The 27,429-nt window shown below is 44.9% G+C and overlaps 3 protein-coding genes across 3 annotated transcripts in view; 2 read left to right on the top strand and 1 right to left on the bottom strand.

Moving 5' to 3' along the window:
• Window positions 1-3,089: 3,089 nt before the first annotated feature.
• Window positions 3,090-4,046, top strand: LOC106639131 (CXXC motif containing zinc binding protein). Its single transcript, XM_014352590.3, has 2 exons — window positions 3,090-3,217; window positions 3,387-4,046. The coding sequence occupies exon 2, from the start codon at window positions 3,404-3,406 to the stop codon at window positions 3,884-3,886; it is 483 nt and encodes a 160-aa protein (XP_014208076.2). The 5' UTR covers window positions 3,090-3,217; window positions 3,387-3,403; the 3' UTR covers window positions 3,887-4,046.
• Window positions 3,498-27,429, top strand: part of Lpin (phosphatidate phosphatase LPIN) — a 52,304-nt gene continuing 28,372 nt past the window's right edge. The window contains exon 1 of the mRNA XM_089592022.1: window positions 3,498-3,524. The gene's annotated coding sequence lies outside the window, so the exon portion shown is untranslated. The remainder of the gene's footprint in view (window positions 3,525-27,429) is intronic.
• LOC106636203 (uncharacterized) lies at window positions 4,106-17,838 on the bottom strand. Its single transcript, XM_014348527.2, has 11 exons — window positions 17,480-17,838; window positions 12,294-12,761; window positions 10,157-10,489; window positions 9,526-9,725; window positions 8,113-8,299; window positions 7,605-7,966; window positions 6,976-7,222; window positions 6,464-6,859; window positions 6,300-6,385; window positions 5,981-6,227; window positions 4,106-5,899 (listed from the first exon to the last, which is right to left on the bottom strand). The coding sequence occupies exons 1-11, from the start codon at window positions 17,654-17,656 to the stop codon at window positions 5,771-5,773; spliced, it is 2,832 nt and encodes a 943-aa protein (XP_014204013.2). The 5' UTR covers window positions 17,657-17,838; the 3' UTR covers window positions 4,106-5,770.

Raw genomic sequence — 27,429 nt, forward strand, 5'->3', positions numbered from 1 at the left:
CGACTAGGCTCTGATCCCACTGCTGGCTGCATATCTACGCGCACACAGCCTCCAGCCGCGAGATATATACATTACATAGAATATCCCCGAGGGCCCGGCCGAGGACAACAACTCTCCCTCCCTCTTTCTCTCCTCGCCCTCTTGTGCACCTCTGTCTTTCGAATCTTTTTATAGACGTAAGTACTTACAATCGAATATGCAAAACTGAGAGAAAGGTGCAGAAGATGACTGTCTAGGATGTACATGCACGAAAAAACAAAAAAGAAAAAAAAATATACGTATTGTATACACATATTTAACAAGGTCACGGTGACAAAAACAAACAATCACAATTGGCATTTACAGTATAAGCAACTTACTCGATGGACCGTCAGCCTTTATGCTAGCGATTTTGGTGGTAATCCAGGCACAAGCAATAGTAACTCGTCCGTCATCCCGTCCAGCAGCTATACAAGGCACGGCTGCGCCTCGGTTTTCGAGGTTACGTGCAAGCGCAGACCTCTTCCTTCCTCCACGTCGTCGCCGCAGTCCTAACTATGTAGCCTGCCCCAGCTCTCGTTGTATCTATCGGCACCCGCACTTGACACTTTTTACGTTATTCTGTACTTGCAACGATAAACCAAACACGATCATCATAAATAAAAAACAAAACAAATGATAGTACACTCGAGAGCACAAATACATTCAATTACGTGTAAAATCAACAAATCAAAGTAAGGGTGTGTGATCCTTGATTGTGAGAAATTGTATGCACAGGATGATGATGAACACTCCTCTCTCTACATCGTCACGCACTCGCGTACACGCATACAAAAGTACCGTGCAACCGCAACTCGCAAGTAGGTACCGCGTCTCCTCGTCTCCTTGGACGTATACGTGTGTACGATAACCTATACGATGGTTATAGGTATTAGGTAGGTACTCAGTCAAGAGGAGCAGGAGGAGCTCAATACTTGATAAGTACACGCAAGTAATTACGACATAGTTCCTCGCTTGCGGCCTGGAGAGGCCAGACTGTGCCGTGCGCTCTCTGCTGGCTGCTGCAAATCCATCCCTACCTCGCTCACCCTCCGACCGACAACGTAGATACACAGCTACTACCCCCTCGCGAGGACTGCGCTCTCTCTCTCTCTCTCCCTCTGTCATTCGTAGCTCGCACCAGCCCCTATAATATACAAGGGCTGCGAGCCACGATCTACCTACGCCAAGTTATATATATGTATATGTAGCATTGCCTCCTCTCTTCCTCCTGCAAGCACTGCTCACTTCTTCCACGTTTCTCGCGCTCTTGTGGTGTTGCGCGCCCCCCTTCATCCCCAGCCTCACCCTTAACACTCCACTGTTTGCACCTTTGCATCCATTCCTTTTCCGTATGTGATGTAGGGTACCTATTTTGTTGCGCGAGCCTATAGTTGGATTTGAAACGGGGGTGCGAACGAGGGTCGCTGGAAGATGAACCGATGAACGTCCACATAGGTATACATCTGTTGTTATTTCTAAACTACTTCACATGCAATCATTAATTGTCATTAATCGTAGATGTCGGTATATCATGTTAGCTGTTCTTCAAAATTAAAAGTATACATCCAGTCGTTGGAAAACACCTGGTAATTTCAAAGAAAAAATTCACATAGTATTTCACCCTGAGTGTAAAATGAGCAACAAGAATTAATCCGCACCGTATAGACGCGCCGGTATGGCGGTAAGTACGGCCTCGGCTTCGAGTGGAAGATATCAAACAATATTATACGCAGAGGATGCTGATGCTGTCACGTAAACTACGTAACCCATGCATGCTGTATGCAAAAGGTGACATTCTGTAGAAAGTTTAACGTTGAACAGGGTCCGCATCTAAAGACTGCTGAAGAGCTCGATTCGTCGTCTCCTCTCCCGACTCCCCCGGGTATACTTTGAGTTTCGGGTGCGGTCGGGTCTTGACGGCCGACTTCGCTGATGTTATATGTTTTTTCAGAATCAGCGCTGTCTACCGGTAAGGTAAAGTACCCTGTATTCGGACAAAAGTGCTGTTCGGACCTATATCCGGACAGCAGCGATAATTACATAATTTTTTTACAATTTCTGAATGAAAAAACTTATTTGTAATCTACAGTATCGAATTGATTTAGGATAGTTACAACATACGTCGAATTAATTTGATAATTCATTAAAAGAAATGTTTTTTCTTGCAAATCGAAGTTTTTTGTGTTTGGCTGCTGTCCGGAAATTAGACACTACGGCTCAAACTGTACCCCATATTCGGACACACACATTATCCAGCAATTCACTTGCTTACAAGTGCAAAGAAATGGTTATACTATGTAGTAAAATACAATAATAATTTGTTTTTTGCATTTGTTTAACAAATTAAAGCCATTAAAGTAAAATATAACTGTATATAAAGATCTGCCATAACCTCATTCTCTCAATGTTCACGACTGTCCGGATTATGGTCCCTACGTCGTAACGGGACCTATATTCGGACTATTTAGAAATGCATTGTCCGAATACAGGGGTTTTGAGACTGAATCTTTATAATTATTTTAAACAATGATCACACGGTCACAAAGAACTTTTTTTTTTTTTAAGTGACAGAAAAATTACTTAATTATCTATATGTCAACCGTCTTTTTCGCAAAAACAGCTAATTTCTTTGTGAATTTAGAAATAGTGGATTACCTAAAATTATGTGTCCGAATAGAGGGTACTTTACCTTATTCGTTTTTTCGTCAATTTAAAGGGTAAGAATATATATGTATATATTAAATTCTAATTCTTGCATCAGAAAAATTAGAAAATTTCAAACAAAGCGCCTCCTACAGCGGGCAGCCGGTACCCTAGCTTGTGTACCGGCGGCCTCTATCAGGGTTAAGACAGGGTCCCTGCATTATCGACAGTAATGTAGTAATCCTGTCACATCGACCGTCAGTTGTTTTATTTTAGCCGTCGGTATGATACGTATGTGACAAATCGACGGTCGGTGTGACAAAATGTCCACATTGCCGTCGACCATACACGCATATATATATAATAATTTTAGGGGCATTTTAAACTCTAAACTCTGATTACTCTGATACTCAGCCGCGCGAGATGGCGCTGATCGCAAACCGACTGTGTTGATGTATAAAATATCTGATACTTTGGCTGTTTATGTGTTACAACTGCGTAGAAAATTGCAGCTTAAGTATTTATAATTTTATCAACTTGAACCCTTGATTAGGTAATTTATGCAAATTCAAGTTACATTTGTGTTAAGTGTCGTACAGCAACTTTAACTATTATAACCTTCATTCATTCTGCTCAGTTTTGTTGCATTTACCGTTTTAAGCAAAGTAAACAAAAAATATTTCCAACCGACTTATAAGTGTTACAATAATCGACTTTTTCAGATTAAAGTACAACGAAAATGGTGAAAATTGGTCTCCAGCTGAAAGCTAACCTTGAAAATATCGAGTCTCTGAAGCCCCAGGAGGAATCGTTCAAGTGGTACATGAAATTTGCCTGCAATAACTGCGGAGAGGTCTCAAGTAAGTGGAATTATATTATGCTAGAAGACGAGAAGCCAGCTCAAAGGGGCAGTGGGGTCACCCACTATGTCACCAAGTGCAAGCTGTGCGCCAGAGAAAACTCTCTGACCATTTTGCCGGACACTATTAGTGAAATTAAAGCGGACACTTGTGATCAGTTTAAAACTATCGTTGTATTTGATTGTCGTGGGCTAGAGCCCAAGGATTTTTCAGCTAGAGAAGGCTGGATAGCTTCTGTTGATGGTGGTACAACTTTTAACAACGTAGATCTCAGCGAAGGAGATTGGGCAGACTATTGTGATAAGACAAAGCAGCCTGTTAGTATCAGTTGTATTGAACACAATTTCGTAAGGGTCAAATAGCAAGTTACTTTGTTTGCTATTACACTTACTGTAAAATACATGCATTTATTACATTACTATGATTTCTGATCCATATCTATGTTTTTTTACATTTTTTTTAAAGTTTATTATTTAATATACATTGAGATTAAAAGTTCAATAAATTCTTTTTCAAACCATACATCTAAAAAATCAATAACTTACACTGAAAACATATTTATAATTTTTTTATGAATAACATTTTATTTTTATGAGTATAATCATTATTATGTGTAGAACAATCTATTATTGCACATTATAAAATTGCATCGACATTATTAGTGAGTATGAAAGTTCGCAATAAATTTGCGCAGTCTGGGTCCACAGATTTCGGGCTTTTTAGTGAAGATACAGTTTCAAGTCTGTACAGGAATCAACGTTTAAAACTTTTTTATACTTTTTATGCAAAATGTGAATTGATTACTAATATTGAGTTTTAAAAAACCTTTAATAAATCGTAGGCAGAGAAACCTAGTGCAAAATACAAACGTTTACAACTTCTTCTATACAACTAAAATCGATCAAATCTTTTTCAGTTACTTAAACGTTTGATATCAAAATATTATTTTTATTTATCGTTTGATATGTTTTGTAAATGTTATTTAATAGCATCTTGTGCTGCGACGTGCGAAATGTACTTTTCACTTTTCTTTTATCCAAATTCATTATGTTGAACACTTTGAAAAAGTTCAAACAAACCCTTATTTCTCTGCTCACGTATCAATATTATAAATATTATAAAAGATTATACTGTCGAGAGATATTTGCTAGTATCAACATTTGTATATCTATAGAATAATACTAATAATTCCTCTAGGAGTTAATTTCAAAAATTCATATCAAATTCAACGTAAGACATTAATCTTTTCATAAAAGATCAACTTTCAGTACACACATGTTCGATCGTTAAAAATAAATTTTATATTTTAATTAATAAATCAATACCTTTGTATGGCATATAATTTAATTAATAATGGAAGTCACGTATTTCTATAGGAAAAGTGTAAAAATTGCGCTGAAACGCAAACAATGTCGAACTATCCAATCGAGCTATTGTAATTAGTCAGACATGTTCTTGCAATGATCATAATCTGGTAGCACCAACATTTATATTCAAAATCAGTGCAATCGAGTACGATCGCATAGTCTCGAGAGGAATGAGTTTCAGCAATCATATGTATAATATTTACTGCCTAATCGTTCATCTACATATACCCTAGCGTCATAATTTAAGTCACATTAACTACATACCGTGCGTTTTTTCCAATTTATTAGTTTCATCGATCGACCTCTAAATGTTTTTTTTCTTTTGAGCCACTACATTTTACTTTCTACTAAACTAGTCGTATACCCGTACGTGATAATTATTCACTGAATCAGACTTGCTCGCCATCCCCAATTTATTCTCGGGCTACATTATAATATACTTGATACGCAATCCCAACTGTTTATCGGTATAACACTATTATTCATACTACACTATATGTATACTATTGGTACTGATGTTCAATACATCACGCGTCGACTCCCGTGCAGACCATCACCGACCGTTCGTTCACACACACGCATTTGCAAAAATCCACTTGCACATATATATTATGTACATGTACTGTTGCAATTGTAATAATAATAATGATAATAATAATAATAATAAGGATAATGATAATTCATCGATACACAAAATAGCTCCAAGGCAGTCCACGTGTAGGAAGTTAAGGAGGAAGAAAATACAATATTGTAATCCGGCGTTAAATCTCTCGAGTTTGGTTCTTTGTCGCGCGAGTGTGTGTGTGTGTGCGCGCGCGCACGTAAAAAATAATAAACTAAAGAAAGAAACAACGTCGCGGTGGCGTTCGCTTATAAGTTTCAGAGTGGCCGCAGGCAGCTGAACTTGAGCGCGGCGGATTGGTCCTCCAAGCTCTGCTTCAAGCCCTGCAGAGTCTCGATGAGCACGTGCTTCTTCAGCTGCGCGTAGGACGAAGCCGCCGAGGCCGACTGGAACAGGCGTGCATTGTTCTATCGTCACCAATTTTGTTGAAAGCGAGATAAAACCAAACAACAAACAAAGCAATTCACCTGCAATTGCAATTGTTGCTGCTGGTCAGCCGTGCAATCGGTATCGGAGTTCCGCAGCCAGGAAGCGGCGGCCTGTCTGTGCACCAGTGCGCCCGGCTCGGCGGGATTGACCTCGTAGACCTTGCGCTTGACCGGCTCGCTCTGCGGACACGAGTAAGGATCGGACGACAGCTCGGTCAGGCACGCCCCGGTGCTCGTCGGTACATCCGCGTGTCTCGGCACCATCGGCAGGCTCACGTCCAGCGATCTGCCGATTTAATCGATTTTCATTGGCGCGTAACAATAATGTTAAGGGTGAGGATCGGTTGTGTCGACTCACTTGAAGTCCATTGCGTCGTCCACGGGGCAGCTGTAGGCCACTGGCACAACGACGACCGGCTCGTTGATCTTTTTTTGCTGCTGCTGCTGCGTGCGAAACAAGGAGAAAATGACAAATCGGTATTGGGTTATTGGGTATATGGCCGTGCTTGTGGCGATACACACCTGCAGTCTCTTGGGGCTCGAGTGGTCGAGGAGGTCCTTGATACTGCCGCTGGAGAGCTCGGGCTGGGAGTTCCGGCTCTTGGACAAGGCGAGCTCGATGTGAAGCTCGGCGTTCTTGATGAGCTCGACTCGTTTGTTCGGCGCGATGCCCGTGCAGGTTGGCTGCTGGTAAGCTCTGCGCGGGAACCTGCTGATGGGCGAGCACTTGTCGACGGCGACGGAGCCAGACGAGCTCCACGGGTTGCTCGGCTCGTCCCGTTCGAGCTCCTCCTTGGCGCTGAGGAGCATCCGCTCGGCTTCCATGATCAGCTGCGCGTACTTGAGATCGGCTTCCTTGTCCGCCTCTATGAGAGCTAGCTCGGAGGCCGATACATTTTTCAACGAGCCCGTGCTTTCCTGCGAAAGGTTTTTTTGTTTGAATGTTTACCCTCGACGATGGCTACGGAGACCAGTGACTTTTTTTTTTCACTAAAATTTCTCCCTCAATAACTTTTAAAGTAAAGTCAACTAACCACCGGATGGACTTGCCGTCGTCTGTCGAACCCGAGCCTCGACGGGGGCGACAGCACGTGCCGGGGACTCGTCCTCCTTCGGAGACAAATCGGCGTCCCCCCGAGGCTCCGGCTCGCTGCAGCTCTGCTCAGCGGTGGATTGGCCGACCAAGCCCGTCGGCCCTCGAAGCCGCTGTTCTTCATCAGCAGGCGCTCGAGCAGCGCGCGGTTCGTCTGCGCCGACACTTCGCTCTTGTTCTTCTTTAGCCTGCAATTTTTTTTTTTTTTTTTTTTTCCTTTTTTGTTTTACATATTTCTCATCAAATTCCCCTCTGTGTGAAAAGTTTCTATTTTTTTCCCCCCTTTTTTTTTCAATCACATGGGAAATTGAAGTCTGTCGAGCGCGTAACGTTTCAATGAAGCGGTCGGGGACTCCGTCAAAGGAATTTCCAATGAAATTGAGTTTCGAAACTACTCTCCCGAGAGTCCTTCGGACCCTCCCAGACGCTCCCCTGGCTGCGGGGCATCGCGAAACTTTCCGAGGGTAAAAAAAGAAAATTCCTTTTCTTTCTTTTTTTTTTTTTTTCAACTTGTGGTCACGCTACACACCTTGAGTGAGGGGGGAGAGATATCATTCCACACTCGCTCACCTGCGATTGAGCATCTCCTGGAGCACCTCGACCTCCTCCCGCTGCTCGTTGTCCTCGTCCTCCTCGTTCCTCGAGTCGAGACTGATGCGCCTGTGCCTACGCCTCCTCTGTCTCCTCGGGCAGCCCATCCCTCGCAGCTGCCGGCGCGAGTGTCCCGTTGACGACCTGCCACTGCTGTGGTTGTCAAAGTGTTGCTGAAGCAGATCCAGACTACTCGCGCTCGCGTCGGACGAGAAATTCACCGACGAGCTGTGGTTGTTGTTGTTGTTGTTGTTGTTGTTGTTGTTGTACTCCGGCCCACTGTGGTCCGACACAATGTCCGTTTCCTTGTACACGTAGTTCTCCTCGAATCTGCCCATCACCTGTACAATGATTCGCTATGAATATTCGCTCGATCATCCAAAACAATAATCCCCAAAAGCACAAAGTAATAATCAGAAGAGCAGTGCATATTAAAAGATGCACATGCATATATGACGGGGGGTTTGTTTTTGTTTTGTTCTCCCACCTCGTTGAGGGTAATGTCGCTGCTGCAGCTGCTCGCGTTGCTCGGGCTGTTGTTGTTGCTGCTGCTGCTGCTGACGCTGCAGCTCCTACTGCTGCAACTACTCGCGCTGCTGCTCCTGCTGGTCCGGCTCCTGTTAGTCTGTTGGTGCTGGTTGTGGTAGCGAGGCGGCCAATCGCTGCGGTTCACCCTTCCAACGGGAAATAAGTGCGAGGGTAGGTATACACACATATGTAAACGTATGGAAACAATAAAGAGATCCGATGGAGGAGTTTTTCTTTGCCCTACATACAAGTACGTATCCCTTTTCGCGCTGTAATTGGAGGAAAAAGTTTTGTTGATTGGCCCGCACGGGAGGGAGCAAAAAAAAAAAAAAAAAAGCAAAGTGAATTCCCGCACAACTGTACGATACGCGTATTCATAGAACCCGTTGTTATTTCCAGACCGAGTGCATGGGCCGAGGCTCTTTGTTTCCTGGCTTCTCTTTTGCTCTCAGTTTGTTTGGTCAAGACTTTTCCTCAAGAGCCACGGATCCATTGTTGCGTGGTGTATACACCACACAACGCTCTCCGTTCATTTGTTTGCGACGCAAAACTACTGTATATATACATATTATATATGTTGTATACGTATGCTCTTCGATGCCTTTGTGCCGCAGAGAGCAAACATTATTATATTTAGCACGTTGAATTATACATGTATATGGAGAAACGAGATCGAAGAGGACTGCATTTACAGGAGTGCTTATTAATAAGCTGCCTGGCTGGTGCATCAAGAAGTGGATCGATCATCTCGGGTGAAACTTTGCACCCCGTCCTCGTACCTTTCGATGCAGGTTTCAAACTAGGCCGTTGTAACGACAACACTCGGCATTTAATTATTTCGCTCGGCTGTAATAATACGTTGGTGTCGTTCGTTGTTTCGGCTGGAAGGGGAAAAAAATAAAAAAAAAAAAAAAAACAACAACAACCAATGTTATCGCCAACCTACATAATATATATTACATGGTCGAATCGAGCGGCGATGGCGGTATTTATTGCCCGTGCGTATGGATACTCCGATACCGTTTATTCCCTGCAATATTCATGAGCGCGAGACCGCGGTGGACCGCTGCGCTTGAAATTTTAATTACACCACCGTTGCCCACAAGGTATACACGTAAATGCCGAAAAAAAAAAAAAAAAAAAAAAAAAAATGAAATGTAAATTTAAATGTAGGTATACTCGGGGGGGGTTGGGGTCCAATTAGTGCTGGCGCCCAAAGCAAAGGCAAAGAGAAGCAAGGGGGAAAAATGACGCTAATAACAAAGCGATTAATCGCGCGCAATCCTTATGATGCCTTGTCTCTTCCCCAATTAGGGGGGGCTTTAAAATGGTATATATGTATACATATACATATATATATATATATACTTACGGGCTGCGTCCGACGCTGAGGCTCTCCTGCCGGCAGCAGTAGTCGTAGGCCGAGCTCTGTCGAGCGGTCCAGGCGCTTCTGGGCTGCTGTTGGTTGTTCCCAGCAGTAGGTATGACGACGCTACGGCCGAAATTACTCGGGGAAGGCCACGGACTCGTCCTCAGCCGCGAGCGCTGCCTCGGCGACCTAACCGGTGTCACCTGTGTACATAATATGATATACCTACGTCTTTCGGTCGATTGGACGTTCACTATTGAGAGGAGAGAGAGAGAGAGTGGCGCTTGAATTCGAATTTTTCCCAAAAAGCTCAAACTTCCAAGGTTGGAAAATATCGTTCCCCGTTGATCCGTCCAAACCCCACCAACACTTGCTGGTCGGAGGAGCGAAATCGCGGATACCAAATGAAAAAGCACCCATGCATATATAGTCCTCATCCGGAAGAGGAAGGAAAACACGAGACGTGAGCAATATACCGGCGCGTGCACGCGAAATAAAAACACACTCCGCTTTTTCCCTTGTACGATTCATCAGTTCGGCGGCGTTACATCATTTCTGTTGGTCGTTCGCTTCGACGAGCGTCAGTTTCCTCTCTCTCTCTCTCTTTAAAAGGAAAAAGGGGTAAAAGACCAACCTGAGTAGTAGTTGTAGCGACGAGAGGCATCCTCCGCGGCGAGAAGAGTTGCAGGGGGTAGCTGGAGGGGACGGGCGAGGAGGAGGACGACGGGGTGGAATCCCCGAGCATGGGGGAGGAGTAGGGCTTGCGCATGAGTTGTTGCTGTTGGTGGTGGACGGGCGAGTGGATCTTGGGAGAATTGGCCAACGGCCGGCTGCTCGTCGGCGGTGCCGGCTTGCGCCACTGGTGCTCCGACTCCTCGGTGCCGGTGCCGACTACGTAACTTCCGCCACGCCGGTTGTTGTTACCGGTGCTCACCGTGTACGTGCCCGTGCCGTTTATTTGCTGGTTCTATTTTTTTTTTTTTTTTTTTTTTTTCCCCCATAGGAAGGAAAACAATCGTGCTTTGAATTTTATATTCGATACATCGCTACGAGCTTCCGAGATTTCGGGGGCTTTGCTCTTTCCCTCGCCAAGAGAGTATCTCGTTTTACACAGCCGTCCGACACTTGCTACACTTATACTTATACATATACTGTGCGGTGATCGGTAACTAAAAACGGGTCATCCCTCGTGTATACGTGTATAATTTCGCGCGTATACACCGAAGCTTTTGTACACACGATGCGTACTAAATTAACTGGTGCTCGGGTTACTTGCGAAGCATTTCCACAGGTAGGTGTATACATACATGGGAGGCAATAAGTTAGTCCGCGAGAGAAAGGAAAATGCAAACAGAGAGTGCCTGCGTACATGTACACACACAGCACAGAGAGGGGAAGAGAAGTGCTCCGTGCACAATGGAAGCGGAGAGAAACTCGATACTCTGCCATGCCTACCGCGCCATATTCCACCCGCGTCTGCTCAAATCAGTAGTAAGAGAGAGTATCGAGTCAGCCCCAGCCAGTCAGACCGCTATTTTCACTTGCTAATGCAACTCCCTTTCTACTACTCTACAAATATATGCCGTGTCTACTACTCTATACCGCAGGTATACTGCTGGTGGAAAATGAAATAAAGTTAAGGGGGAAAAAAAAGCTCGATTTCTCTCCTTTTTCGGAGCTTCCGAGAGAAGAAGAAGAACTTCCCCGAGAGCGTGGTGGGTCCAACTTTTGTTTTAAAATTCCAAGCCCCGCGGGCTCGTCTGCTGCATTATGTATATATAAGTAGGTACCACGCTTACTACCTATTACGAGCTCCAGCGCGAGAGAGGGGAAGTGCGAAAAAAAAAAAAAAAAAAAAAAAAAACGTAAAAGACCTTGCCGCTACACCGTACAGGTGTATATACTGAGCTTTGAACGAGTTTTTCGGAGAGTGAGATACGTACATATTTCACGCCCAATGGTTTCAAAGGGAGGATGGTCACCTCGTCAACTGTAGAGCTTGAAGTAACGCGCAGTATGCAGCTTTGACAGTGGTGATACAATAAGTAGAGAGGAGTTGATCCCCGTCATTCGAAATCACTGGTGCGCACTCGATAGGCCCTTATAGGTAAGTATTGCGCAAATCGCTTATGACGCGCCCGTACACTGTATATATAGACAATAAAGATTATATACAGCTTTACCGCTGAGCTCGCCCCCGAAAGCTCAACGAGCGACAATTGACGCTGCTGCGCTTAAGCTCCCCCCCCTCCCCCCTCCGCAATTGTAAAGCCTTTTCGAGATAGCTCGTTGAAATTTCGAGATTATACAAGCTTAACGGGCGAGCTTATCTTTTTCAACGTTTCATCGTGCGTTAAAATAATAATCCCCCATCGGGAGCTTTTTTTCCGAATAAACCCTCCCCCGCGCGATCGTTTCATCACAGAGATGATTGCCTCAGAGAGGACGCGTCAAAGTTCGAGGTGCATACGTGTGTGTGTGTGTGTGTGTGTGTGTATGATTGCTGGTTACTTCAAAGCGCTCATTTGAGAGGGAATACCGTGAGTCGATGGTTGTACGCGTTGCCCGTGTCGAGTGGCTGTGTATGATCGAGACGCGACATCAGGTTACGGAAGACGAGCTAAAGAGACAACCTCCCCCCCTCCTGTACACTTTTGCTCGCCGATCTTATGCGTGCTTGTCACTTTACGTGCTCAGGGAGTGATGACTGTATTTGTCGCGCAAAAAAAGAGCAAAGCCCGAGGGAAAGAAAGAAGTGATCCAACACTCACCCTGTCCCCGACCTTTGGCTGATGTATAAGCTGCCGCTGGTGGACCTCCTTGAGATCCCTCCTCTGCCGGTCGCATCTGCTCGTCCGAGTGGTGGTGCCCGGCCCGGCATCGTGTCCCTGCAGCTGATCATCCCAACCCTGGTCCCGACGCGAGTACCCCTGTCCCCCGGCTCTCAGCGCCTGCTGCTGGTGGTCGCGCGCTCTGATGTAGCACTCGGGGGCGTAGGTTGCGCAAGGCGAGGTGCCGTCTGTCGAGTAGCCCGTGCTGTAGGCGCTCTCGGGCGAGGACAGGTTCACCGCGCTGCCCGCGACCACGACCTTGCCGTTCTCGTGCCTCGGCTGTTGCGCCACCGGTGCTGCTGGTGGTGGTGCTCGCGGCAGTTGCCGACCCTCGAGGGTAGGCTGCTCGCGGTACTCCCGCCGACTGACGTCCGGCTTGAAGCTCGAGATGGCCAACGACGGCAGTATCTGTGATGCCCATACACACACACATACACCCAGTGTCTTTTATATCTTTGTGTCCTTCGTTCGAACATAGGTACAATGTATTTATGCGCATCCGCCAGGGGTAACAAGGGAAAAACTTTTTTTTCTTTTCTCTTTGCGTGATGCGCCCCCGGTTAATGGGCAATTGTTAAGTGCTCTCTTTCGCGTGTCCTACTTATATACTTGTGCCCCTAAAACTTTCTTCTTAGTTTCGGTAATTTTTAATTGGGTTGCCTAGGGGGTGTCTACTTGAGATTTTACGAGTTTCCGACACCCCAGATCAGTCTTTCTTTCCCCGTGAAATTGAATTGCATCACCCAAGGGGTTTTTGGGGTGTAAAAAAAAAAAAAAAAAAAAAAAACGTGCTCGAGGCTGCGGATATTTACATATCTTTCATCGTGGTTTCAACAGTTTCGAATATATTACATACGGATCCTATTCACGGGACGCATTGTCACGTGGCGCAAAAAAAAAATTAGCCTCCCGTCGGGGATTTTTAGTTTTCCGTCAGCCGCAGGTACATCCCCGCTCTCTGTTTTATACATTCATGGGTTCAGCAATTTCCATGCATACAGAGCTGTGCGCAGCCCGGGGTTTTTTTTTTTTTTTTTTTTTCCCCTTGTCCGAAGAATCCAGAGCTCGCGAGTATTTTTTCGAGAGGAAAAGCGGAACAGACGCGCTCCATTCCGATTCGACGTGTTTCCATTCGTATACGTGTTTTTTGCGTATACAGGGAATGAATTGGGGGAAAAAAAAAACTTTGTTAACCGAGAAAAGTGCGAAAATGACGTATCTTCGATTATTGTAGAGACCATTTGTGTTTGTTTTAAAATAATGATGTTATAACGGATAATGGAGAGCCAGTTCAGATGTGTATGTAATACGGACGATGGAGGGTGGGGGATGATGGAAAAGCTCGAGGATCGGCAAGTCGTTTGGAGGCCTCTGGGACCCCCATCTCCATAAATGATGGGTGCGGGAGCTCTCCACGCGCGGGTATTATCTATATGTACACGTAGGTCCTCCATACATCAGGCAAGCCACTCCGTACTTGGCGTGATCAAGAGTCGGTAAACGTACAAATAGGCCCGAGGAGGGAGCATAAAATCCGAACCCTCTGCGCAAACACCTCCCTCGAGAGGGAGCGCGACGAGGACGTGATGCCCTTTCACGAGATTCGACTGAAATCTTTCGAGTTGGATGAAAGCAGAAAGAGAGAGAGAGATATATATATATATATATATTGTCGCTGTCAAGAGGAAGAAAGAAGGTTACGTCGTCCTCATGGATTTACAGTGGCTGCGCGCGAGCGATTCCTTTCTTTTTTTTTTTTTTATTGGCCCCCTCTCTCCCTCTCTCTGATCGATCGTGGTGTAAACTGTCGCGCGAGAGGGGGCTGCTTTACGTTTATAGCGCTAGGGCGTAAAGAGAGGGTTTACGAGCTACGTGTATGGCCGTTGAACGCTGCTGGGAGGGATGTATGATATACCTTTAAGTAGGAAAAAAGAAAAAGAGTGGGTGTCTCATCAGTAGGTCAGGTATGGCTCGAGGGACGAGCTCGAACGGAACAGTCAAAGCTCATTTTCTAGGTTTTCGGCTCCCGCGATTTTTCCCGTGATGCCTGCCTGTTGATGTAAATATGTGATTTTTTTTTTTTTTTTTTTTCTAGAGGAGCCTAGCTCGCTTCCTTTTCCGTATCCAAGTGCTAAAAAAAAAAAAAAAAAAAAAAAATGTAATTCCAGCCACTGATAACTACCTTGTCTCTTTATCTTAGTAGAAATAGAAAAAAAAAGAAGAGGCAGAGGATCCTCCGTTTGTTTTTCATCGACTAGCGCACGCGCACATGTATAGAGTCTTTGATTGGAATTTTTTAATAAAAGAGAGTCAGTGGATGCAGGTGGATAGGCCATAACAGAGCTCACGTGTGTGCATACGTGTGCGCCAGATATGCCACGGTATCTCTTTTTATCTCTGCTCTTCTCTTTTTCACCTTCTTTCTCGTTATTCCACATCCGCGGGATCTTGCCGTAATGAGCAATGCGCGAAAGTTGAAGAGCCGAAGCTTCTTTTTTTTTTTTTCTTTTTTTTTTAATTTGCGTAAAGTACGCCCTGCCGGCTTTGTAGGTCAGGTTGTTACAGGAATTTTTTAAATTAAAATTTCGTAGTGCATTAATGAGGATTGATTTTTTTTTTTTTTTTTTCTTCCAAAGATACGCGCATGAATAATACAATTCCAACGTTTTCCATGCGCGTGTATGATAAGGACTTTTTGAAAAGTTCCCTTTTCGAGCGCCTCCGCGCATTTGGAAGTAGCTGGCGGGACCTCGCGTTGAATAAGTTTTGGAATTTTCACGGGATATTACATAAAGTCCGGCTCGCGAAGCTCCCCCGTGCAAGTAAGTAGTTTGAGTCCGAGTACGGTAAGACGCGCCTTTCGGGCATACCGATGGCCCTTTTTTTCGAAACCATCCAACGTGTATCTTTCCTCCCATTTATCAATTTTAATTGCACTTTATCGAAAGCCACTACTTTTTATTTTTTAATTGAATTTTTTTGTTTTTCAATAAAGAATAAAAGGGTATAACTGTAGCGAGTTGAAAAAAAAAAAAAAAAAAAAAAAAAAAAAAAAAAAAAAAAATGTTGAATACAACCCCGCATCGTGTTTGAAAAGCCGTAGTTCACCCCGTGCACTGTACGCGCCATAATTTCTGCTGTACGTCCCCGGAGAACGTAACAAGTTTACCATCCAAGAGTTTCGCGGGACTCCGATAATTCAATTACTCATTGGTTTATCGGACACTGGAGTAAAAAAAAAAAAATTCCAGGGCTCCGAAGGGAAATTCCGGTGGGCCTACCATACCATCGCTATTTTGCTGAACGTATATACTTATAGTGTATGTGTGTGTGTCAGTAGATAAATTAATTACCAGCATGGACAGACCAATTACTTTAGAGGTAAATTATTCTCTGAAAAGCCCTTTTTCCGTAAAGATACGTGCATTTTTTATCAAGTATTCGGTGATCAATGAATAATGCTCGGATTCCTTGCCAATTGTACTAGCACGTGATTTGTTTATCAAAAAAAAAAAAAAAAAAAAAAACCTTTAATCAAATCCCGCTTTTTTGTAAAATCTCAATTACTTTTGTTTGTGGTCAAAACAAAAAAAAAGAAATAAAAAATTTTTCTCGCCTTATTAGTATTTTTCCGATTTACAACTGACTGTTCAGAGAAAAGCGTACCTTACAGAAGTTGTGTTTCAAGGACTTGCAACTTAAACTTTTTCCGAGAGCAAACTAGTGTAAAACGTGTATTTGTAAAGTTACAGTACAATTATTTTATTTGTTTTTTTTTTTTTTTTTTACTATTTTGTTTTCGTTTCGTTAAAACTCAGTAGCCCAGAAGCTGGAAACCAACATCTCCCCGGTGAAATCTCTCTGATTGGAAACTGTCAAGTCCCGGCGAGAGTACAAAGTTATCTCCCAAATTCGAGCTCAATCGCATGCAAATTACTCGAGTTAGTTCGGAAACTTGATTACGCGCATATATACATATATAAATCCATACGTATTTACATGACGTAAATGCATTGGACCACCCTCGTGGTATAGATCAGATTAAAAATTAATTTTGCGCTAAATACAGACAATTTACGAGTTATACTTTTTTCCCTCTTCCAATCAAAGTGCTACATTTCTTCATTTAAGCGTCCCCCCATGAATATTCATGAGCATATATTTGGTCGGGGGAGCCAAGGGCTTCAGGCGGGGCTCGACTTTCCTTACCAAACTTCGGCCAAGAAAGACTCGGTCATCCCCCACGCATTAGAAACTCCAGCGCGGGGCGAGGGTGGGTTTTATCTGGTCGACGAAATCTGCTCCCGCGGCTTTATTGAATTCCGAGGCTCACATTTTGTGATATATATATATATATATATACGCGTGTGGCGTATGCCGCTTTTAATTGAAATGTCGCCGTGCGATCGGCTCATTAAAACGTTGAACTATCAGCTATTGGGGTCTAAAATAGTAAAAAAACAACTAGTTGAAAAGCACAAAACATTTCTAAACGATTTAAAAGTATAAAATTATTTATCAAGAAAAAAACAAAAAAAAGCAGCAAATAGGTATGAAAATCATGCAGATTTGCCTATTGCGTACAACAATAATGATGAAGGAAAAAAAAAGGCAAAAAATCTCAAGTAACTATATACGTATCGAAAATTGATGCATTACCCTAGCCCGGTAGGTATATGTGCTCGAAAGAAGGGCAAAATTGTTGCTCATCGATCATTTCGAGGAAAACATCTTGACAAAAAAGGGCCAATAAGAAAAAATCGCAGTAGCACCAACTACATCCTATCTGCAGTGGGGGGAAAAAACCGATCCAGCGCTCGTCTTCCTTGGATAGAGGCTGGAGGGAAAAAAAAAAAAGAAAAAGAAAAAAAAAAAAAAAAAAAAGGAGGTTCCGTCGAATCCACACCTTCCGGGACTAAGCGTCTTTTTGGCTCGCAGCCGTAACATTTCCCAGCTAAAACACACTACTACGGAAGGCTCTACGTCAGCACCCAAGGAGGAGTCGCAGGAAGAGAGAGAAAAAAAAAAAAAGAAAAAAAGCATCGAGTGGTGTGTAAGCGGGCGCGTATGTGTGTATATAGTATACGTAGGATGTGTAGGGGGCGGGGTGTGCAAGGTTAACTCACCTCGTTAAGCTCGGCCCTGGCACCGGCAAAAAAGGAGGCCGGATCGAAGTGCCGCTGCGGCAGTCCAAAGTCCGGGGGCTTGACGCGTGCGGGCTGCTCCTTGCCAGTGGCGCTCCTCTTGCCTCGGGAGCGCGGTAGGTGCGCCTCCATCCAGCTCCGTATCTTCGTCCCGAACATGATTTCCTTTTTTCCCCTCCTCTCTGTCTATTTCTACCAGTGCTCCTATATATACACGGCTATTTGTCCTTTTTGTTTTTTCTCCCTCTTTTTACTGCAGTGATGCTTCCGCTACGTTGGAGTTGCTGTAGCGCAGCGTTGGTGGAAGCACCGGCGAATGGAAGCGCTTATTATTCGACGGCCTGGCTTTTCTCCCCTCCTCCTCCTCCTCCTCCTCCTCTTTCTTCGGTGCATCGGGTAGTTGCGGTAGTGGCAGCAGACAGTATCGATAAGCGCGAGCCATTGTGTCTAAGGGAGAGATGGCGTACTCGCGGCCCGACAAGTGCGTTTCCACTCTCTCTCTCTCCGGTGCGTGTTTTGTACGCGCGTGTATACCCTCTATGGTGATCTAGTTTTACAATTTTCTTTATTTTTGCGGTACAATGGTTTTTTTCTTTTTTTTTTTTTTTTTTATTGGTTGGAAAATTTTTGTTTATTCGTGTTGCAAGAGTTTTGCGGAAATATATCTTACTCTAGAGTAACAAAAATATATCATCTATACCTGCATCTAGAAAACATGTCTATGAAAATATTTTCACTAATTTTTCATGCTTATACGTGTCATTTGTATTTAAGTAGTAATGGCGAAGAAAAACAACTAATCGATATGAAAATGAGCTACATGTACGTTTAATTAATTAATGCACAAAAAAAAAAAAATAAATAAACTAAACATCGTCTACCTATACGTTTGTAAAACACTATATGTCAAACGGTGCAGTAGGTATATTCGTTCAGCTATACCTTTACAGACAAAGGGCACAAAATTTCACCAACAGTGATAAAACATATAATACGTATATATATAGTCCACGGAGCGGAGATAGATAAGCAAAGCCCTCCCTGCCTCGACGTATAAATTTCCCAACGAGACGCCCGAGTGAAAAATCTCACACAATTGCGCGCTCGCCGCTAAAACTTCCACCCATAATAGAGGAGATACGTGTACATGTATTGAATTATTATATGAAATTCGCGTTTGGTAAAATTAAAGCGAATCTACCCATGTATCACGCGTATACGTAAACTCACCGCGAAGCGTAATTTCCTGTTTACAACGGGAGATTATACACGCTGAGTATAAATTTAGCTGTACCAACGTTATTGTGGCAATCGACTAATTTTGCCATGACTGAGAAAAAAAATAAATGAATTTTGTTCGATTGTACCCAAGATTTATTTCTCGCAAAGTGTCCTCCCTAAGCCAAAAGTTCCCTTCTCCCGCTACGTTGGGTATTCGTCTTCGGGGGGATTTCTTACTTTTTAAATATTTCACGCGCCCAAGTGAGCCCGACAATCCCAGGAAACCTCCATACACCGTCGCATCTCACGAGTATTGGAAATTCGTCGCTTGTAACGTCACCATGAAAAAAAAAAAAAAAAAAAAAAAAAAACCATTTTGCAACTTTCTTTGCGTTGACAATGAAAAATGGAACCACAAGAGCCGCGCCAACGATCAACGTCTCGTCGAATGGAGTAGAGACGCGTGTAGAAAAGAAAGAAACAAAACAGGCCCTCTCAACAGTCTGTGGCTGTTGTCACTGGGAATAAAGAAAAAAAAAAAAAAAAAAAAAAATCAGCATCCAACAATAACTGTGTGCCCCTCTCCCCCTCTCATCATCGATCCCAGCGAGAGAAAAAAGTACAAGTCCGTGTATAGGACAGGTGCCTACCAATCAACGGAGGATGGCCTCTTTGTACATAAATACACGACAAAAAAGATACATACAAGTTTGTGTAACATGAAAAAAAAAAAAAAAAGGACGAAATATTTATAAAAGGGTGAGAGGAAGAGGGAAGAAGAAAAAAGGGGTTGTACAGAGAGAGTGTATATACATACGTTGGAACGCAGATGTCATAGGTTGTGTATGTTATTTGGCGAAAGCTCGCAGTCATGGCCAAGAGTTGCGGGCGTCGACGCGCCAACATTTTTCGGTCGAGCATCCTTGTATTGTTTATAGTCCTGTGCTCCTCCCGGCAACGAGGATGCGTTTCCGATCTTTCTCTCCTTGCGAATTGCTAAAAAAAGGAAAGAGAGGGAGGCCAATAAAAGGAGAATCAGGAGGGCTTATTTCTCGTTACTCGAGTGCGCCTTTTTTCCCTCAACCTCTCCTCCTTGACCCTTTTTTTTTTTTTTCTTTTTCTCCTTCCCCGCTTTTTTCCTTCGCGATGCGAGGGAGCGTTTAGCGGGGTATGCACAAGATGCGGGTCGTTCTCGAGCGAGAGGGTGCCACCGCTCGCTCGATGCAGCTGCAGCGTGCATGTATATATGTGTATGTCTACAAGAGGGCACTAACAATAGAGGGCCCCTCCGGTGTACCCACCCGCTCGCGGATATTGAAGTTGACGTCGTTTGTTTTGAGAATTCAATTTCCACGTGAAATGAGTCTTTCTTTTTTTTTTTTTCTTCACCCCCGACCCCATTCCTCCATGTGCAAGGAATAAATTGTTTGACGCGTTTTCGAGGTGAATTTTTACACCACCCCGAGAGTAAAGGTGTCGTACGAATGTTTGGCGTTTTCTCGTTAATACGGATCGTACAAAAAAATATCCAGATACGCGATACTCGAAGCCACGCCCATCCAAGGCACAGATGAATGTATACAGTAACGAAATTGTAAAACTCTCGAGGACTAAAATCATCAAGCTCGACAGACCTTTCGCTCCATTCCGGATGTATACCCTTGGTTCGTGCAGCGACTCATTTCTAATATCCCTAAAAGCTTCATCTATTAAGAATCAGTCGCGAATCGCGTGGTAAAACCTATGCATATATATATATACACGTTCAATGTGTCACTATTAAAATTCACCCCCTATCCCGGGCCATCCGATGTAATAGTGTAAGCCGACGGTGAAAAAAAAAAGAAAATAAGAAAGTTTCACCCGCGTATAGCTTATGGAAAAAAAATTTTTATTTCCCTTGCCTTCGTTAGCACTTGCATTATTTATCGCTTGTGTGTATATGTAGTACATTATACCCCCATAATGAGCCTCACCGCTAAATTGGATCAACTCTCTCTCTCTCTTTTTCTCCGAGCCAAGACCATAAATTACCAAATGGACTCTGAGCGACTTTGGAGCTTTCAAAGTTTCCCTGCCGTGTAATCAACTTTCAAGTCCTGCACGCAGGGGTAGTATAATTTTCTTTTTTTTTCTCTTTCGTTGTTTGTACACTAACGATCAGTGTAAAATAAAGTGATGGGATGAAAGCCTCGATACAAATTTTCCCGGAGGGCAGCGAAAAAAAAAGGGTACCCAAGTCTCGCGTTCATTTTTCAATTTCATCTATATTCCAGCACCAGCGGCTTATCGGAAAAGAGAGGAAGGGACGCGTCGCCTAACGCATTTACAAGAAAAGTTCGATAACTCGGAAGGCGAGAGGAGAGCGATTGCCATATTGTCGGGAAAGTTCATCGACTCGACCTATGCTACGAAAGAGCCCGTATACATTGTAATGCCTGTACACCTGTATTATACCGCGAGCGCGTTTATCGACGTTTGTTCCGCACTTTGCTCTCCTCGCGCGTTCAAAACGAAAAACAAAAGAAAAAGAAAAAAAAATTCAAGTAGGGAAAGAGAGAGATGAGTGTGGAGGCTCTGATGTATTACGTCGCTCGCTAACAACGACAGGATAAAAGCGCAAGGGGCGAGAGAGAGTCCTTTAATCAAGAAAACCGGCTCGGCGCAATTTTCCCCCCTCCTCCTCTTGTACGCTCACTCTCTCTGCCACTACATTATACTTTGGCACTTGAGCGAGACAAACAAAAAGAGAAAGACGGATGTATGTGTATATAACCGGCTCGTCATCGCAGGGATCGGAAAATTCATGCATTATTTCGGTGGATCCGTCTGCGTTTGTTCCGTAGCCCCCGGCTTTAACTCGTCGCCCATATATACGCACACGCGCATTTGCAAGTGAAATAAACTCCACCGCGTGAAAATTCGCGCGTCTTTCCCACCGCCTCTATTGTTCTCTTCCTCTCTGCGCTTTTCGTCGATTACTCTGATGCTTTCTGCCACCGCCGTCGTTTTGATACTTATTGCAGTTTTATTTATTTATTCGTTTGTTCGTTCGTTGGTGGTCAGTTGCAGCTGTTGTTGCGCCCCCCGAGCGATTAGTGCATGTAAAATAAAAGTCGGTGGACACGTATCTCTTTTTCGTTGTGTACAGTGCAAATCTCGCATTGTTTTCCCATCCGTTTTCATTTCAATGGCGATCGGGTGGCGCACGAGGGTGCATTTTGCAATATCGATCGAAAGACTCGTATTTTCGTATGGGTGCAAAAAACCTCGCAGCCCGTGTTCGCACATCAAGAGTATGTACCCTCTCATTCTTTTTTTTTTTTTTTTTTTTCAGACCTCCAGCACCTCGAGTCGGCTCATATATTAGCTCGAGGATTTTTTAGCGCTCGTTAGCGCGATATGCTTCGCAACGCCACCACGTAAGATTACACGGGCTCATCGTGCACGGTACGTTGTGTGTATATGTTATTGTTTGTCGCGCGTTAGCAAGTAGCCGGGGACGATGGCCGGGACGGTATTATGTCGTATTCGCGGTGCATATAGGCAATAACAATATCCCGAAGAGAGTCACGAATTTGTTATTCGCCCGGAGCTACAAGGTTTTTCATCAATCACGTCTACCCGAAGCGTCATCCCTGCGCTTACCCGTCTCTCCCCCAGAAAACAATACACGCATTATTCCCAGCATTCCGGGTTTTTATCAGGAATCGGCAATAAAAGCTTCGAGGGGTATACACGGGCGAAGGAAGGAAGCCTCCGCGCAATAAAAGCCACATTAGCCCCCTCTCCCCTTTCTCCCTCGCTAAAGTTATACCCTCCTCGTTTTACACGTCGTCGGCGTAACTCTCGTGCATCATTCTTCCTGCTGCTGCCGTGAAATTGTCTCTCTCTCTCTCTCGAGTAAATTTCCGATATTCACGATAAGTACATACGCATCTACATACAATGTAAAGCTCCCTTCCAAATTGATACCGCGGTATATATTATACCTGCATGTTCTCTTATCCCGAAAATCACAATGGGCACACGATGATAATACGCGAAATACCCGAGCAAGCAAACACGTATACGTGGGTACACCGTACGGATTCGTCGCGTCGTTTCGCTGACTGAGCCATCCAATTTCGTATATTATACGCACACTCGGCTGTTCTCCCGCGACGTGTATGTGTACGCTAAGCGTCTCGCCGGCTAAATCTCTGGCTCCCCTCGCCCCCTGCCGTTGCGTTATCTTTTTCATCCCTCCGCCCACTCCTCCTCCCCGGCAGCTTTCGTACAACGACCGCCAGTGGAGAGAGAGAGAGAGAGAGAGAAAAAAAAGGAAAAACCAGCTGGCTTTTCTACCGTAATGGTATATGTACGTATAGGCACATACCGTAATTAAGCTCGTTTGCGCGATTTTAATTAAAAGCACACCCCCCCCCCCTCATTCTTTTCGTTTTAATTCTCGCGCTTCCGCCCTCTCCCCATTAGGCGTATCGCGACGATACCCGTGATCCAGCTGCAAGCGCGATACAAGAATCCGCGTGCGCATTAATCGGGAAAATTGTGTCGATGAGGTGTCGTTCTCTCGCTCGCAGAGTCAATTTCCGTGCCAAAGTCTCCCGTGGAGCTTTATTATCATACATGCGGTCCGTGTACGCACTCGACTGAGTTTAATACTCTCCCACTCTGTACACGCGCATAAATGCGTATATATACATATGCATCACATACACGTGTGTACTAAAGTCAAGGAGGGTGGGCGCGCGTCCTTTAATCGAGGGGGGGGTATATGTATTACGTGTATAGCAACGGAGGCCGCGTCTGTGCCCCGTGACTAACGTAAACCGCGAAAAGCTCGATTTGATTTTCCATGTACACCCCCAGTCCCGAAATTAATGTCTTGTCGCGTCCACGCGTTGTGTATTGTACGGGACATGGTACAAATATAACAGGGCCGCAAGCTCGAGCTTGGCAAGACGACCCGCGTTTTTTACCCCATTGGACAGTATTATATTATATATTGTACGTGTAATGGAACAAAAAAAAAAAAAAAAAAAAGAGGCGCGCGTCGTGAGATCCTTTAATCGCGAGCACGCCGCGCACGGTATACAACAGATAAGAGTATACAGTGGCAGCAGCCGGTTGGTCCACCTCGCTTGGTATTACTCACCGTGTTCCGCCGGGGTTGCCTATGTTCCTTTTCCTCCCCCCCCCCTCGCAAGCTCGTCACATGATGTTCACTTTCAAGCTCCAAGAGCAATTACAGCGCGCACTCGAGAGGAAACAAGAAAAAAGTAACAAGCCAGAAGACAACTTGTGTGTGTGTGTATTTTCAACAAGCGTAGGTATGTAGTTGCGCAAGAAAAACCAACCAACGATAAACGGCACACGCCAATGAAAAAAAGAAAAGAAAAAAAACAAAGCTCGTGGCACGCCGGCACTCAAAACAGGGAGAACGGAGAAAAGACGCGTGCGGCCGCAGTGGCAGCGGAGTCGCGACTGCAAGGACCGCTCGTACGCGGCGTTGAGCGTTCGTCGTCGGGGCGGGTGTGCCACCCCCTCGGGCCCCCTGTTTTCCCCTCCCCCTCCCGTAGTCTCGCTCTCCGTCCCATCAATACCATTACAGGTCGAGAGTCCCGATTACGCCTCGGTGACTCTCTCTCTCTCTCTCTCCTCCTCTCCCCGTGTACGTGGCTAGGGGATGCACGTACAGCGTCAAATGGGAATGTCCCCGTGTGTACGTGTGCACGCACGTGTAGCGCCAGAGAGAGAGTGATAGTATTCCCCCGCGTGCACTTGCGCACTGAGCTTTTTCCTTTCAAAGGAGCTTTCGGCAGCGCGCGCCCACAAAATACACACGCATGTATGATATTATATTCGGTTGTAGCGCGTTATCCGCGTACCCACATATATATATATATATATATATACACACGCGTATCGGTCAAGTTTGCCGCTGTTACGGCTCTCCGGGTGTACTTGTTTTCTTTTTCCACAACGACGCGTGGCTCAACTCCCAGGGGATGGAAAAAATACCTACGGATGTGCCTACCGCACGCGCACATCGTACAAGTTGACGGGGCACCGAGCTCGGGAGGCTTGCCAGGTATTTCCAATGTTTACGGCGCTGCTCCACTCGTTGCATTCATGTACTCTCTCGACTATATATGTATACGTGTATTCCGCTTTTGTTCGCGGGAGCGCACGAGCTTTCGACTCTGCTGTTCGGCCCCTCTTGAATACCACGAGAATGTGTCATATTTTTCTGTTTTTCTTTGCCACTCGCGCAGTGTACAAGAATTTACACTCTCGCGGTAGTACGTATACATGTAAATAATGTGGCACGCGGCCCAGTGCAGCTGTGGTGCGTTTTTTTTTTTTAAACATTTCCTCCGATCGGTAATGGCGCTCCTTCTTTTGGATTCAACGGGACGAAACAATGATAGGGTATAGCCAACCTCCGATACCTGCACGAAAAAAAGTATAAAATAAATGAACCCCCATCACTTAGAGGAGGAGTCGAGAACGAAACATCCAACTGCATAATTTAATCCATAATTCCGCGCGTCGGGCGTGAAACGAGAGCCATCCAAAGTTACTCCGCCACCCCCGAGCTCCTCTCCCGGCTCTGCTTGATTTACGCCCTGAAAAATAAATGCACGCGGCGCAGTTCGAGAAAACTTCGGGCGTATCGTCCTCCCCCCCACCCTGGATAAATTCGTCCTCGTCACTGTGAGGGAAAACTTGGTTCTCTTTCGTAAAACTCGCGTACAAACAAAAACTTGGCGCCGACCTCGTCCGTGAAAATTTTCCCAAACGCACCGCCTTCTCCGATGCAAATGAGAAGAAACCCGGTAGGTGATATTGCCTTTCGAAAAGAGGACTTGGCTCCTCGTAAAAGCTTGCAAAAGCTCCTCCCCCGAAACGGAAGGAATGCTTGCCAAGGGTGCGCGCGTGTGTACGTGCCGGAGAGAAAAATAAAACGGGACAACGTTCATTTATCACGTGTCCGATGTGCCCCCTCCCTCCCCCCTCCCGTCTTTGTTTGTTCTGGTTCAGTGGCGAGTTTTTTTAACACCACCCCATGTGACTCTGTCGGCGTATACAGTTTGGTTTTTACACGGTTTATCCGAAAATTCGAGTGACGAGAACCAAGTGAAATAAAATAAAAGGGGGAGAGTTTCACGAGGAGGAGAATAAGGTGCGGGTGGGCGCCGCAGAGAGCGAATCGATGAGCGGCGAGGGGGTGGCTAGAACCCGGCGGATGTTTTAATGCGGGGAAGGGGGGAGAGAGACGGCGACAGGAGAGAGAGAGAGAGAGAGAGAGTATGGTACATGTAGCTCTGGTGGATATTCCAAAGGGCGAGTGCTGGATGCTCTTGCGTCTCGCGGGCCTATTATGCAAGGGGCGGCCGAGGAACCCGGGGGAAATGAAAACGGTTTTGGTGATTGGAGCTTATCGAAACGACTCTCTCTCTCTGTCCCTTTTTTTGCACTTGCCTTTGTGTGTGTGTGTGCATGGACTTTTTTTTTTTTTTGTCAGAAAGCTTTGTTGTTTTTGTTTGAACCATTACAAAAGTTGAGGAATTTTGTTTTAAAAAATTGAGCATACGTGTTTTCCTTGTCGCGCTTTGTTACTTTACCAGGAGTGGGTCCAGGCCTTACGTTGCCGCTTCTGTTACCAATTTGTATACCAAGTACACAGAGTTGGTTCCATGTCATGGAAAAAGACCGCGAGAGTCTCGACGAAACTTACGAAAGACCTTGACAGTCTACCGAGGGATTTCAAGGTCATCTTGGACTTTTGATGACCTCAAATTACCCCAAAGTCTTTCAAAAAACTAAAAAAATTTCGGAAAGGTTTTTTACTTTTCATCGAGACTTTCGAGTGCGCGGCAACCCTCGTTCCGAGTCGAAGCACTCGCAGATCGGCAAACTAAATGAACAGTGTGTCGGAGCGTGACTGGGCTGTTTCTCGCTCCACTGCCTCCATTGAAAAGGTCGCAAATACCCCCGAGTTGTGATCTTTATCTTTCGGACATTAATTTCAGTGAAAAAAAAAACAACTCGAGCCTTTTTTTAGATGCGCATTTCGCACGTGAATCCTCGTTGACGAAACCAAAGGGGTGGCAGAGCTTTGGATGAAGTCAGTCATGCTTTGCAAAGTCCCGTCAAAAATATTTCGACGTTAAAAACGGCGGGGAGCTTTTTTCTGCTTATTAACTTATCTTCATCGGATCGTGCTGTCATCGAGGCGTTTGACGAGGGCGCAGTTCAATGCATTAGGGGGATTAGTGTGTTCTCCGTGGGGTGTGGTTTTTCTGGGCGGGGGTGTTTGTGCGTATACGTATATGTATGTATGTATGTATACATATAGGGGAGGGGGTGACGCTCAGGTATATATGGATGGGGACGAGTGGGTGCGACGCGTGTGCTGACTATGTCTCTGTTGACTTTTTCAACAAATGAACGCTCGGCCTTTTCGTGAGTGATATTAGCTTTTTCGGAGTGATTAGTCGAATCTTTTGCCGTTTAAATCGTAAATTACGCGTTAATGGCCATTATTAGGTGTTTTTCGTTTGAGGAGGATTTGTGCTGCTATACAGTATACTTTATGGCGTTGGCGGTACATTTTTGCATAATCAAGTCGATGAACGAGGCACACGCGCCAACTAATTTCTAGGATATTTTTTTTTTTTTTCGTATGGTGTAGGAAGTTGTGA

This window comes from Copidosoma floridanum, unplaced genomic scaffold (assembly GCF_036245765.1).
Source record: "Copidosoma floridanum isolate Cflo_tuat_1 unplaced genomic scaffold, Cflo_Japanese_pri ptg000014l, whole genome shotgun sequence".
In the NCBI taxonomy this organism is placed as follows: Eukaryota; Metazoa; Arthropoda; class Insecta; order Hymenoptera; family Encyrtidae; genus Copidosoma; species Copidosoma floridanum.